Here is a 14,661-nt window from a genome sequence, read left to right on the forward strand (position 1 = left end):
GTAACATCACGAATTATTTTAGCCTATAATCCGGCGGCAACGGTACCGAACTTCAAAGACTCCTATATTTGTGAACGGATTGTCCCAATTTTCTTCAAACACTGATGTGTTCATAATGTTTTTGCATTCACTCAATCCACAATGTGTTTTATTCTCCTGTATAAAGTGAAAAATGTTAAAAATCTAAATCGTAGAGTACTATGAAATAAACATATATACATGTATTACCATGATATATATGGTATATGACTACACTTTTATCTGAAGACAAGTTTTCTTGTCTGTTCATGCCTTGGTTGATATATTTGACTTGATGTCTCGGAGAGGACATTGTTGCATACAAAGATATGTGCTCTGGTAACATCCACATAGACACTATTGTCAGTCGGGATGATCGTCACGCTTGCAAATTAACAATACCTTAAAATTAAGAGTAGTTTTGTTAATAAGGAAGTTGAAGATGAGGCGGCAAAAATTAGTGCCAAATTAGCGCCAAATCCTGCAACTCAAAGTAACACTGTCTTCATCTTTTTTTTGTTTAAATGCCATAGATCATTGTTGCATCAAATTCCAAAAAGTTAAAACAGAAACAACTGTAATGGAGCTTGCGTGGAATCGGGGGGGGGGGGGAGGGAGTAGAAATGTATGTGCTGAATCTGTTGTTTTCAGTTCTGACTAAAAGCTGTCCCACTTTTGTATAGAACTTTTGGTTAAAGAAAGCACCAAATAATGGGTTCGGATGGAGAAGGTGTACCATGTCATAATTGCTATGCATTATGACCATTTCTTCGAATTGATGATATATTTTACATTTCGTTATTTTTGTAGAATTTGCATTTTGTGATGCAAAATCGCAGAGAATGCTGAACACAGTTGATTCATTCAAAGAATCTGATCAGCATGCGAGTTTATTTATTTGCCATCCGGCTTTATTACACATGTATTGGGAATACATATACTTAGTATGCCATGGAGGTCCCTGTATTGTATAATTTTGATCATGCCAAAGATATTGTGTATAGTGTTATGCATGTGTATACGTGATTTTGATATTTTGTGTAGTGTTTTTTTCCAATCAATGGGTAAAGGAGAATTGTTTGAATTGAAGTTATATAAAGGCTGCGTAGCAAAAGAGTAAACCATGAGTCGGAAGAAAGGCTATTTGAGGGGCCGAAATATTTCCTTATGGAAATGTCGGGGACAATATTAAAAGGTCGCTCGGTAATCTACAACTCATCGATGCTGCTACAATTGGGTGGTGTACTAACTTCGTAAATATTGACTTCCATTTTATTATTGTTAATATTATTATCATTATTGTTATCTTTATTATTATCATCATCATTATTATTATTATTATTATTATTATCATTATTATTATTATCAATACTATTATTATTGTTGTTGTTGTTGTTGCTAATTTTATTGTTTTTATTTATATTACTACTACTTCTATTATTATCATCATTATTATTTCTGTTATTTAATGGGCCTTAGCAGTGTTAGCTATTCTTAATGGAAACGGTTTGCATGTGTTACCCCGTTCTATGACTCTGACATGGCCTATTATACTGAAAAGCTTTCTTACTCTATACAATCGCCACGGAAGCAATTTGCGTATGAATGGTGTTGATTATGGTGGCTTAACCGTATTTTCAGCCAGTCTTCCTTAAAAAAATCATACCCATTCTCGACTCAAACCTCATTCTGAATCATTCTTGTCATGGGGGGGGGGGGGGGGGTTGGCGTGTAATGCCTTGGATAACTTGTGTGGTACTCTCTTTAAAAAATCGAGTGAAAATATTCACTCTTGAAGGAGTGAATACAAAAAAAAAGTGAATTTAGAGTGAAATTGAAGTGAATTTTGAGTGAATATATTCTTTTTTACTCGTTTTGGAGTGACCTCAGGGATCACTCAAAAATCTTCGAGTGATCCCTGAGGTCACTCCAAAATGAGAGCACTCAAATGGAACGTATGAAAATATAATATAGTGAATATAGATTATAATTATATATATAATTATATACTGATTTCTGGAAATGAAATAAGTGGACTGCCGGATATAACGTATAGCCTTACAGCTATGAAACTGACGGACAACTTACAAATGCCATTGGTACTTTTATGATTGTAACCGAAAATACCCATAGGGTAATTGAGGATAGTTGTACTAATGATATAATTACTATTGGGAGAAGGACAAATGAGATATGGCTGTGGATATGATGGTTATTATGGTAATAATGATTATAGTTACCAAAACGAAAATCTCCTTTGCTACGTATGTCATTAATCTCATTATCACGGTGAAATGCAATACTATTCGTATTTCTATTTTCACGTCATCAAAGATGTCTTCAATTTGCGAACAAAAGAAGAAAAAGCTGGGAAGAAAGGAAAAGAAATTTATGAAGAAGAAAAGGAAAATATTGCAGATTCGCGCTCTTTGAATGGTGCAGATTAATGTGACACTATTCTGAAGGTGCACGTTGATGGCGCTATTGCAGCGAGTTTGATAGCGCTTGACTGCAAGCGAAGAGTGAGAGTTTACGTTGATTATTTTGCGCTTTTTTATGATTACTATGCTGTAAATATCTCGGCTTTCTTGGATAGGCCCGTAATTTATCCAAATCATTTTTATAATCCTGCCAACTTTTGATCTTGATAAACTGCCATATCATAGAAAAGGTATATTTATATTCAGTTTGCGGCGAGATACCGACTGGAATTAGTAAAACTAGTTCCAGATGGCTCAGCCTGCATCAGGTTTGTATAAAGGACGTTGTTGTTGTTGTTTTGTTCCCATCATTTTATAAAGTGTACAGTGTACATATTGCTGAATCAAATAATCACGTGGCTAAATTCATTGTTATGATAATTTTATGTGTCATTAAACCATTGCACAAACAATTTATTCGTATACGTTTTGTCGTGTGTTTTAAAGAATTTTGTGAAGTGATATGCTTTCCGTATTATACTGGAGTTCTGAGAAAGAATGTGAGAAAATATCGTATTGTGGTAATAATCTAATGTGTGATAATCAGTGAGTACGCACATAGGGAAAACAATTGACCATTATCAGTGCAGGGTTTTCTTCGTGAACAAAATAGCAATTATGAACTTATGAAAAGTAATTTAACCTTTTTTTTTTAAACAATCACTTCAAAATATGTACAGTGATGGCTTCGTTGATTATTTTCCAGTCTTTCAAAGTCATCTCACACGATATCATTAGTACACTTTGCATACACTATAGCATAACAGATATTATAACTGTCATCGGTAAAAAGCAGTGAGTGGTTTCTAATGAAACTACACCAATTCCACCTAGCAGCTATGTTAAATTGGGATATTTTCGCATAAACCCCAACCGTGTGACCCTGTGTTTGTTCCGTAAGGGCTAGCCATTCCACCGAATCACAAATGTATAATAATATTATTTTGGTTAACCAAGCAAACAAACAAACAAACAAACAAGCAAGCAAACAAGCAAACAAACAAACAAATAAAATAAAATGTGTGGTGCACCTGTGATGTATTTAATGTTTATTTTGTTGTGATATCCAATGTACACAGAATTTCCAGAGTGGACAATAAAGTTATCAATCAATCAATCAACACTGAAAGAGAGAGGAAGAGAGAGAGAGAGAGGGAAGGGGGAGGGTATAATTGAAGACTTTAGTTTTTAGAATTGCCAAGTTAAATTACAGGCCAGATTTTTTTTTTATAAACAATGGATAGCTTATCTCAAAGAGAAAAGGCAAGAGAATTATATATATATACTTATATATATGTATATATATATATATATATATACGTACATATATATATATATATATATATATATATACATATATATACATATATATACACACACATATATATATATATGTATAAATGTATATGCTATGAATATAGCGGTAGTGTTAATCTGCACAAAAAACAAAAGCAAAGAAGAGGTAGGGAGGAGAGAGAAAAGTGACATCACAAGGAGAGAAGGGGATGGGAGAAGATAGGGTTGCCTTACTACACGGTATGCACTCAGTACATAATAGCCACAATGGGTCGGTTTTTGTTTATCTATAGTCGCCATTGACATATTTTATTATCATAGCAGAGTCTTTATAGTAGCGTCTACACTGAGTCTTGTTGCACGAAAGAATCGTCCAAAGTTCATAGAACAACAGGTCTCTTTCTATACGTTTCGTATGTAGGGCAGACAAATCGCTGCAAATAGCGTTTACAAAAGCTCTCGAGCTTCCCACGTGTTTTACACACATACAAAATCGTCAATACTCCCTTTTCATTAATTGTTGGTATCGCTCTAGAGTAAGATCTAGATTATGATTATTATTATCATACCCGTAATGGTCAAGAGGGGATAATATTGACTAGCTCCGCGAAGTATGTACAGGTGTGACTTTTGCTTTTCTGCATTGCCTTGAGAAACTGAGACGCATTTGAAGCTTGGATACCGTACTCACGTGTGAATTCCATCTGTGTGAGACATCTTATTATTGAGCAGGAAAAAATTGGCAGATAAACACAATGAAGACCAAGACCATTCTTTTCGTATTCCTTGTACTGGGTATCGCATTTGCCTACGTGCTCTACAAACCTGTACCTGACGGATTTCCCGAGCCGTGGAAGTACCGCGCCACGGTCACCGCTGCACAGACGATATCACTACTCGTAAGTTCCGGTCACTATGGATATGTCTGTCTCAGTTTCCTCGTAATCATCACGCTTAGAGATCTGAAAATGGCTGTTCATGACGACACAAGATAAGGGAAGAACGGTCGGTGCACTAGAATACCTGCATGAATTTAGCGTTCATTTGGCCTCTGTAAAATCGATAATAGCTTATATTCTTTGCCCAAATTTTCATGTGTTTTTTTAATGATTAAGGTTCAGAGTTCTTTTTTTTTTTCAAGTCTTGCTTTTAGAGCTCGCTCCTTGTTTGGTTTTGTTGTTGTTGTTGTTGTTTAGAACACGATGAGGATGTGCGCCCGGGATATTCGGTGCCCAAACGCATTTGAAGAGGCGCGCGAATTCTTTCGCATCATGTCGACTTTGGTTCAGCAACCACCGTCTGAGGTTCCTGGCTCGAACATCAGGTCCCGATTGGACACCTTTGGTGGGGTCAGGGTGAGAGTGTACGAACCAAAGGTCAGAGGTCGCGAGGAGCCACTTCCGGCCTTCATCTTCTTCCATGGAGGCGGGTTGGCGATGGGAAGCATAGGTGATAATCTGTCTGATTCAATTCCCTCGATCTGTCTGTTGATTAGCAAACATTAATTAAATTAGGTGTCATAATATTCCCTACATTTTTGGAGAAGAAAGTTGTGTTGCTTTAATAGAAAGTAGAAGAAATAAAAGGCATTATGAAACAGTGCTTGTGTCTTTTCCTATGGAAGGACATACAACTTGAATAACATATTAGCCAGCTCACATCGCAGAAAACTGGAACCAAGTTAATGATCGTTTTCTGGTCTTTAGCAATTTAGTGAAACCCAAATTGTAACATCAACGTTACCGCAACTGCCATGTCAATTTTCAATTTAACGGACCAGAGATGCATGCATAAGAAGGTCATGATTCGATCACATAAGTTATAGTGCTCACAATTTTCATTTCAGTAACTTCAACCCCTAAAATCCATTTTGATCAACGTTAGGATGCTTTTTGTACTCATTGAGAAAATCAGTTACCTTCGTGGCTTTCGGTGACGATTCAGACGTCAAACCAACTGCTGTACAGGAACTTTAAAGCTAACGGCAATGAAAAAAATGTACATATATATATATATATATATATATATACAATATATAATAAACATATATGTATGTATATATATACATACATACATATACATATCTATATATATTTGTGAATATATACATATATATATACAATATGTATATATACATATCTATACACATATATATGAATATATGTATATATATATTTATATATATGTATATATTGTCGATTCTTCCGCTTCTCATTATTTCCTACGATCATTATTGATATATACACGAGAAAAAGTTAAGTACTCATTGAAAAGATTATTATCTCTCTTTTTTGGAAACATTTTGATTTTCAGAGTTTTACGACCCAGCTGTTCGAATGATATCCGAGCGACTTGGAATAGTGGGAGTTGCTGTCGGGTGAGATCATTGTTCTGTACCCGATTATGATTTTATTACTCTTTTGAAAAGCCACAAATAACGATTTTATCTGCATTCCTTGTACTGTTGTAGCCCATTTCTTATTCCATATACACATTAATAATGAAACGTGGTCAGTATGCTCCTGTTCCAGACATGTGACTTTTCAATGCATATTTTAAACTGTAAGGAACGCTAAAGAATTTAGGGGCATTCCTGAATTTATTCAGTTCCCACTGAAATTTGAAACTAATGTCCTGATTAACTTCAAATCATTAGACAGAGAAAGCAAGCAATTTAGATAGAAATATTTGAATATAGTATGCTATAAAAACCTTAATTTTCATGCCATTTTAGGTTTTTATCAAACATATCAAAATATCTCTACCTATCTATCTCTATCTGTATAAATTATCTATAATAAACGTACACACACAACATGTTAATGATATTCCATCTATCAAGTAAAATTATGCCGTGGCGCATTATGACACAGGAGAATAAATGCATTGTGCTACAGACAATTAAAAACTTTTGTCGGCTTTGTAGTGCATGTATGCTTTTATCTTTCTTTTTAGATCAGTTTTCAGGTAAGCTTTGAAAGAATCCACAATTACACCTTGGAAGGCTTAGTCTACAAGTGGTGATGACTTTGTTCTCGAAGTTACAAGTAAGGTCTTACATAAACACACACACACACACACACACACACACACACACACACACACATATATATATATATATATATATATATATATATATATATATAATGCATTATCGCGAATGTCATTGGGTTTTTTTTTCTACAGATACAGACTTGCTCCAGCCCATACGTTCCCTGCCGCCCATGATGACGCCATCACCGCCACCAAATGGTTGCTCACCCATGCCAAGGAGATGGCTGTTGATCCGAGGAGAGTTGCAGTGATCGGCGACAGCGCCGGTGGTCATCTCGCCGCCGTCGTCTCGGCCGCCATCGCCGATGACGCCACTTTACCCGATATCAAGCTCCAGGTCCTGCTCTACCCATGGCTGCAGAGCCTCGATCTCAACACGCCCTCTATACAGAAAATGAGGTGCAATGCATTCCACGGTCCCATGCCGGTTCTAGAACTCGCTCCTTACTTTACCACCGCTTACACACTTGGCTACACAGATGACGATAATGATATTGGGCGACAGATTTACGCCAACAATCACACATCAGCAGAATTTAAACAATCTGCAGCCTACCAGAAATATTTCAATCACGACCTCGTTCCAGCCGACATGAAGATCGACTGCTACAAGCGATCACTCTCGTTCGATTTCGGGAACGACGACCTCTGGAGGAGCTTGAAAAGTATCTGGATGTCGGAGAAATTTTCGCCGCTTTTGCGAGATGACATGTCCTCGCTGCCTCGCACCTTTGTCGCCACGTTTGGCTATGATTATTTACGCGATGACGGGATATTCTACGTGGAAAGGCTGAAGGCTGCGGGAGTGCCGGTCAGATGGGAAAATTATGAACTTGGTTACCATGCCATTCAGTGGTTTGGTGACGTCACATTCGAAATAGGGCGACAAATGGCGGATGACTTTGTCAGCTACATTAGAGAATACCTATGGTCGGAGTAGGCTCTGCATGTCAGCTTTGAAAATACAGATGAGGCTTTGATCTAAGGAGCTGCGTTTAAAAAAAATGAATAAATAAATAAGAATGACATTAATTTGGCGAATTACGCAGTGCAATATACATGTACATCACCAAGCTTGCCATACATTATAATTTGTACCACAAAATATAAAGGTTATCATGACGGGAAAAAAAAATGAGCTAAGAAAATGAGATTCCATTGGAAAGACAGAACTCCGGATTGCAAGGCCGATGCTCTTACTTAATTTGGAAAGCCCTAATAGCGTGGAGCCTTAATTTGGAAAGCCCTAATAGCGTGGAGTTGATCCCAGGAACTCCATAAATCCCTGTACCTGTATAGTGTACATACTGTAGAAACCCGACATAAACCAACAAGATAGAAATAAACTTGGAGATAGATGCAAGGGATCACCTTAGTAATGTAGCTCTGGATATCCTGGTCAATTTCCCTTTGTTGACAATACTCTCACGTAACCCATAAAATTTTGTTGTTATTGAACTTCGTCTGAAAGCATCACTTTTTATTGATCTGACACACAGCGGAGTATACAGTCAACGGCGTAGCCAGGATTTCATCTTAGGGGGGGGGGGGCGGTTAGTCTGCGAGGGAGCGAAGCGACCGAGGCCGAGCGAGCGGAGCGAGCGAGGGGGGGAGGGTGCATGTGGGAGGGGGTGTCCCCCCTCTCACGGTAAGAACTTTTTTTCATTTTGATGTTGTAAATGGTGCAATTTGATGCATGTTTTTGCGCGTTTTATCGACGTGAAACAGTCCCACTTGTTTAAGGTAGCAGTATATTTTGATGTAGATTATCATTGAACAGTTTGCCTATAAAATGCTATCATTTAAATATACTTCTTGTATTAATTCTTTTCACTGAATATCATGAACGCGACTGAACCCGAGAGAGCGGAGCGAGCGAAGTTAGAGGGGAGGGTGTGGGAGGGGGTGTCCCCCCTCTCACGGTAAGAACTTTTTTTCATTTTGATGTTGTAAATGGTGCAATTTGATGCATGTTTTTGCGCGTTTTATCGACGTGAAACAGTCCCACTTGTTTAAGGTAGCAGTATATTTTGATGTAGATTATCATGGAACAGTTTGCCTATAAAATGCTATCATTTAAATATACTTCTTGTATTAATTCTTTTCACTGAATATCATGAACGCGACTGAACCCGAGAGAGCAGAGCGAGCGAAGTTAGAGGGGAGGGTGTGGGAGGGGGTGTCCCCCCTCCCACGGTGAGAACTTTTTGCATTTTGATGCTGCAAATGGTGCCATTTGATGCATGTTTTTGCGCGTTTTATCGACGTGAAACAGTCCCACTTGTTTAAGGTAGCAGTATATTTTGATGTAGATTATCATTGAACAATTTGCCCATAAAATACTATCATTTAAATATGCTTCTTGTATTAATTCTTTTCACTGAATATCATGAACGCGACTGAACCCGAGAGAGCGGAGCGAGCGAAGGGGGAGGGGAGGGTGTGGGAGGGGGTGTCCCCCCTCCCACGGTAAGAACTTTTTGCATTTTGATGTTGCAAATGGTGCAATTTGATGCATGTTTTTGCGCGTTTTATCGACGTCAAACAGTCCCACTTGTTTAAGGTAGCAGTTTATTTTGATGTAGATTATTATTGAACAATTTGCCTATAAAATGGTATAAGTTAAATACACTTCTTGTATTGATTCTTTTCACTGAATATCATGAACGCGACTGAACCCAAGCGAGCGGAGCGAGTGAAGGGGGAGGGGAGGGTGTGGGAGGGGGGTGTCCCCCTCCCACGGTGAGAACTTTTGCATTTTGATGCTGCAAATGGTGCAATTTGATGCATGTTTTTGCGTGTTTTAACGAGTTGAAACAGTCCCACTTGTTTAAGGTTGCAGTATATTTTGATGTAGATTATCATTGAACAATTTGCCTATAATATGGTACAATTAAAATACACTTCTTGTATTACTACTTTTCACTGAATATCATGAACGCGACTGAACCCGAGCGAGCGGAGCGAGCGAGGGGGAGGGGAGGGTGTGGGAGGGGGTGTCCCCCTCCCACGGTAAGAACTTTTTGCATTTTGATGTTGCAAATGGTGCAATTTGATGCATGTTTTTGCGCGTTTTATCGACGTGAAACAGTCCCACTTGTTTAAGGTAGCAGTATATTTTGATGTAGATTATCATTGAACAATTTGCCTATATAATGGTATAATTTAAATACACTTCTTGTATTAATTCTTTTCACTGAATATCATGAACGCGACTGAACCCGGGCGAGCGGAGCGAGCGAGGGGGAGGGGAGGGGGTGTCCCCCCTCCCACGGTGAGAACTTTTTGCATTTTGATGTTGCAAATGGTGCGATTTGATGCATGATTTTGCGCGTTATATCAACGTGAAACAGTCCCACTTGTTTAAGGTAGCAGTATATTTTGATGTAGATTATCATTGAGCAATTTGCCTATAAAATGCTATCATTTAAATACGCTTCTTGTATTAATTCTTTTCACTGAATATCGTGAACGCGACTGAACCCGAGAGAGCGGAGAGAGCGAAGGGGGAGGAGAGGGTGTGGGAGGGTGTGTCCCCCCTCCCACGATGAGAACTTTTTGCATTTTGATGTTGCAAATGGTGCAATTTGATGCATGTTTTTGCGTGTTTTAACGAGTTGAAACAGTCCCACTTGTTTAAAGTTGCAGTATATTTTAGTGTAGATTTTTATTGAACAATTTGCCTATAAAATGGTATCATTTAAATAATCGTCTTGTATTAATTCTTACACTGAATATCTTGAACACTGTCTGTTCAGCAGTCAAACAGAAAAAGCATGCACACGAGGGTGTAGATAGGGGCATATCCCCTCCCACACGAAGGTGATTTTGCGTTTTCACACCTGAAATTCAGCGATCTGTTGCAAATTTTTGGTGCAATACTTTTTCATCGAAGTGATAAAATCACGGGATTTAGCTCTTATTCCGAATGTGCACCATCTGTGTGTATGTAGAAAGTCTAGTGAGGTAGAGCTTAGGGGAAGGGGGAATCCTCCCGCTCGCGGAGCTTTTGCGTTTTTAGAATTGAAATAAAGCGATCTGGGTATAGCCACAGTCTACTTCTATGCATGGCGGAAGGGGGGGGGGGAGGGGCGGGCGAGCAGGGAGAAGGCGTGGGCGAGTGTTATCCCCACCCTTCCCCACCCTTGGAGCTTTTGCCTTTTTAAGGTTGAAATTGAGATATCTCGTCTACGCATATTTGATGGAATCAACATTTGGGAAAAATCACACACACAAAAAAAAAAATGATTGGGGGAGGGGGGGGGGGGACTGAGGGAGGAAAGGGTCGATTAAAAGGGGAAATTCCCCTTATACAATGAGGGAACCTTGAGTTTTCGGAATATAAGTGATAAGTCTTGTGCACTCAGAATTATTCATAATTTTTTTTTTGTAAATCTAAAAAGTGTACTAAGCTGGGGAAAGAGGCACAGAGGGGGAGGGTTTGGGAGGGGGTATCCCCCTCCCAAGCACGAGAGATTTTGCATATTTTGAATTGAAATTCAACGATCTGGTGCACACTTTGAGTGAAATATTCAAAAAAAAATCTTATTTGATGAAAGGTTGCAAAGGAGACCCGCTTCATGTGCATGCATACAGTATACACGCATTTTTTTTTCCGCCTCCCAAATCCCCGGTCCAAATCTTAGGGGGGGGGGGGGGGGCGATCGCCCCCATCGCCCCCCCCCCCCCCTGGCTACGCCAGTGTATACAGTGTACTTTTGATAGATGAGACATTACATATACCCAACGCTATTAGTATTACGCTATTGGTTCAGAATTCAGTATACAGTGACTGGTTTCAATGTGTCGTTTCCTCACAATACAAATAGAAGTACTTCAACCACTAACGACAGAAATATTAGCAACAAAAAGTAATAAGCCCTACAGAGATACAACAGAGATATTTATTCTTTCTGTTGCATCTCTCACTAAATTACTGCACCTTGAGAAACTGAAGCAGACATTAAAAAAGAATGTCGGTTTCAGTTTCTCAAGATGCAGTGATTCACGGAGAATGACATCTACCGCTGCCAAAAGGTGGACATGTTATTCAGTTAAAAAAAAATAAAACAACGCTTAACAACACAGAGTACAAACAGTAAAATAACAAATCAAAAACATCCCCTCGCTATATTGTGTTGGTAAGCTATAGCCGTGCTTGACAATGAGAGACTACAGTATTATTCGTGATTCACATGAGTGTACAAGTGGCGTTTGGCAGGGTTGTGAAGGGAGCTTGGAATGAAAATGAAATGAACGGCTCGTTTTGTTCTGTTTACATGATAGACTGCAATGCACTAATTGTACCGGGAAGAGGTGTTTCCACACTTGTGGATATGTTGGTGACTTTGCTTAATACATATGATAGGCCTAAAGGTAGTAATCAACGCAACATAGGAGATATAAATGCTACCATGTAAAGTTCCATAAAGTTAAACTGTGTAGTCCAAGATGGGCAAAATTAAAACAGAAAAAGATAACAGTTGTTTCTTGTGGTATTTTGAGGAACTCGGGATGTGATTCAAATACGTAAACCAGCTCTCTTTGCTCCTTCTCATACAAATTATGTATATTCGTGACAAATTTTAACGCTTTTAAAGACTATAGTGTGATTGAAAGGCCGTGGTTAAATAAAAGCATAACAATTAAAGATACATTCTATGTTTATGAAAGACCATCTAGTAGGCATTCGGATGACGGATATACTCTACCTCCTTCATGCAATTTGACGTTTGTATTTTCATAGTTTAATGTTTTTGTAGAAGGACATACGAAAATATTCAACCGTTAACATTTGCTGTATTCTTCATACCGTCGGTAGGCCAAATTAGGGCAAGTAAGGCATAAGTCTCAACGGGGCACAGTATAATTATGAAAATGGTCACTTCCCTACAAGCAGTAAAAGAATGCTCGAACGCAAGATCACAAAGGCATTCAGGCACAATGATAGCACTTCCTTTTGAAATCACTTTGGTTACATTTTTTTTTGGTGAAAATCATTGTCCATGACATTTCACATCTCCTTAATTAAACAATCGTATCATTACGCAAATAAAAGACGACTCGTTTTTGACATTCACGTGTCCATGCATTCGTATAGGAGGTATCAATGTAGGTACACTCTATAAAAATAAAATAGGCTCAACTTTGCACTTTTAACAGTGTCACACTGGGAGCACCTTTACGGGTGCAGCTTTGCACCTCTCAGACCACTATGAAAGGTGCAACTTTGCACCTTTCAGGTCTGAAAAGTGTAAAATTGCACCCGTAAAGGTGCTCCCAGTGTGACACTGGATGGTAAAGGTGCGAAGTTTAACCTATTTTTCTTTGAGTGTATAGTGCGTGCAAAATGTAAAGAGCCACTAGAATATTCTAAATCCAAGCTCTGAGGTCAAAGCCAATCCACGCTGCGATGGTGTGTGAAATCATGCCAACACCCTCGGAAAAAGTTCCTGGGTCAAAGATCGGGAGGGGAGGGGGGGGGGGGCATTTCATGAAGCGTTTTGGTCGGATATTTTTCTGAAAAATTGTTACAAGCTGCTGAAATCCTTGCATCTGATTGGTTGAGAGCAAATTTGTCCGACAACTTTGTCAGACAAAGTGCTTCATGGAATGCCCCCAGGTCTCACCTGACGTTGATTGACGAGGGTAATAAGGACAGGGTGTAGTGGGCTAACGAATAACAGCAAAGACGTACAATATTACTGCTGATCATTTATTGTCTTAATTGGAGAAGGCTTATTATGAGGAAATGTAGATTGAGGAACCTTTTAAAATCAACTCTGCATGATATACACCACCATCAGACCAAACTATGCCTTCACGAACATTGGTTGCAGCTTGCTACGATTGACAAATTGCTCTACATCGACGTCAATAAGCATCATTAACAGTGTTTCAGAAGAAGCCATGACAACAACAACAACAACAACAACAACAACAACAACAACAACAACAACAACAACAACAACAAATCATGGTTGCACTTGTTTATTTCATTTTCTCAATGGCTTTGCATTGACTACTTGCAGGTAGGCCCTATATTATTCTGGTTCAAGTTACGACGTACCACTTGATTGATTAGTGTCATTTAACTGTTTGGTTCCTATTTCTAAACTGCAATCTTGTCCGCAATTTTGCCAATCAAAAGGCTTATTTATTATTGAAAGAAACCAGCTCCTCCATCGATCTTATGTAAGGACTAATGTTTCTTTGATTTCTTCCAGAACCACTTGGAGCAAAGAATGGAATCAATTGTCAGTTGATATCAGGAACAGTATGGGCCTACATCATTCTCTAGGGTGAAATCTCGACGTAAAATACCCACTTGACAATTTGAAACGAATTACTTACGCCAGTGTTAAACACTTGGAAAGATTTACGAAAATTGGCAAGCATTATAGTCTTCTATGTTCTCTGTGGCGTGTATGTGTGTGTGCATGTGTATGTGTGTGTGTGTGTGTGCGTGTGTGTGTGTGTGTGTGTGTGTGTGTGTGTGTTTATATAATAGTCAATTCATTTTCCATGTAGTTTACCTTTTCCATTGTATATGCTTTCGGGTTTGTCCTCATTTACACTTGCCATAATTATTGTACACTTAATGTGTGAACTTGCGTGGCATTTTGGTCTGCAGTCGGTGGTTTCAGCGACTGATCCTATTGATTAATATTATAACATAATTTTTCTTTTCCTTGTCACTTGACATCATTGTCTGTTGCCCATTGTGCCACCAAGTCCCAACTTACTTGCACTTTTTATAGAGCCCAAATCACAAGCCCCCATGCTTCAGAGGCCCTAAAACCATTACTTAACT

The 14,661-nt window shown here is 38.6% G+C and overlaps 1 protein-coding gene across 1 annotated transcript; it reads left to right on the top strand.

The window, feature by feature from the left end:
* Positions 1–4,302: 4,302 nt before the first annotated feature.
* On the top strand, positions 4,303–7,867 carry LOC139727551 (arylacetamide deacetylase-like). Its single transcript, XM_071638531.1, has 4 exons — positions 4,303–4,693; positions 4,991–5,243; positions 6,108–6,171; positions 6,981–7,867. The coding sequence occupies exons 1-4, from the start codon at positions 4,550–4,552 to the stop codon at positions 7,786–7,788; spliced, it is 1,269 nt and encodes a 422-aa protein (XP_071494632.1). The 5' UTR covers positions 4,303–4,549; the 3' UTR covers positions 7,789–7,867.
* Positions 7,868–14,661: the final 6,794 nt, after the last annotated feature.

The sequence above is a fragment of the Diadema antillarum genome, unplaced genomic scaffold (genome assembly GCF_040938485.1).
Source record: "Diadema antillarum isolate AM-2024a unplaced genomic scaffold, OU_Dant_1.0 seq00000136_RagTag, whole genome shotgun sequence".
Lineage (NCBI taxonomy): Eukaryota > Metazoa > Echinodermata > Echinoidea > Diadematoida > Diadematidae > Diadema > Diadema antillarum.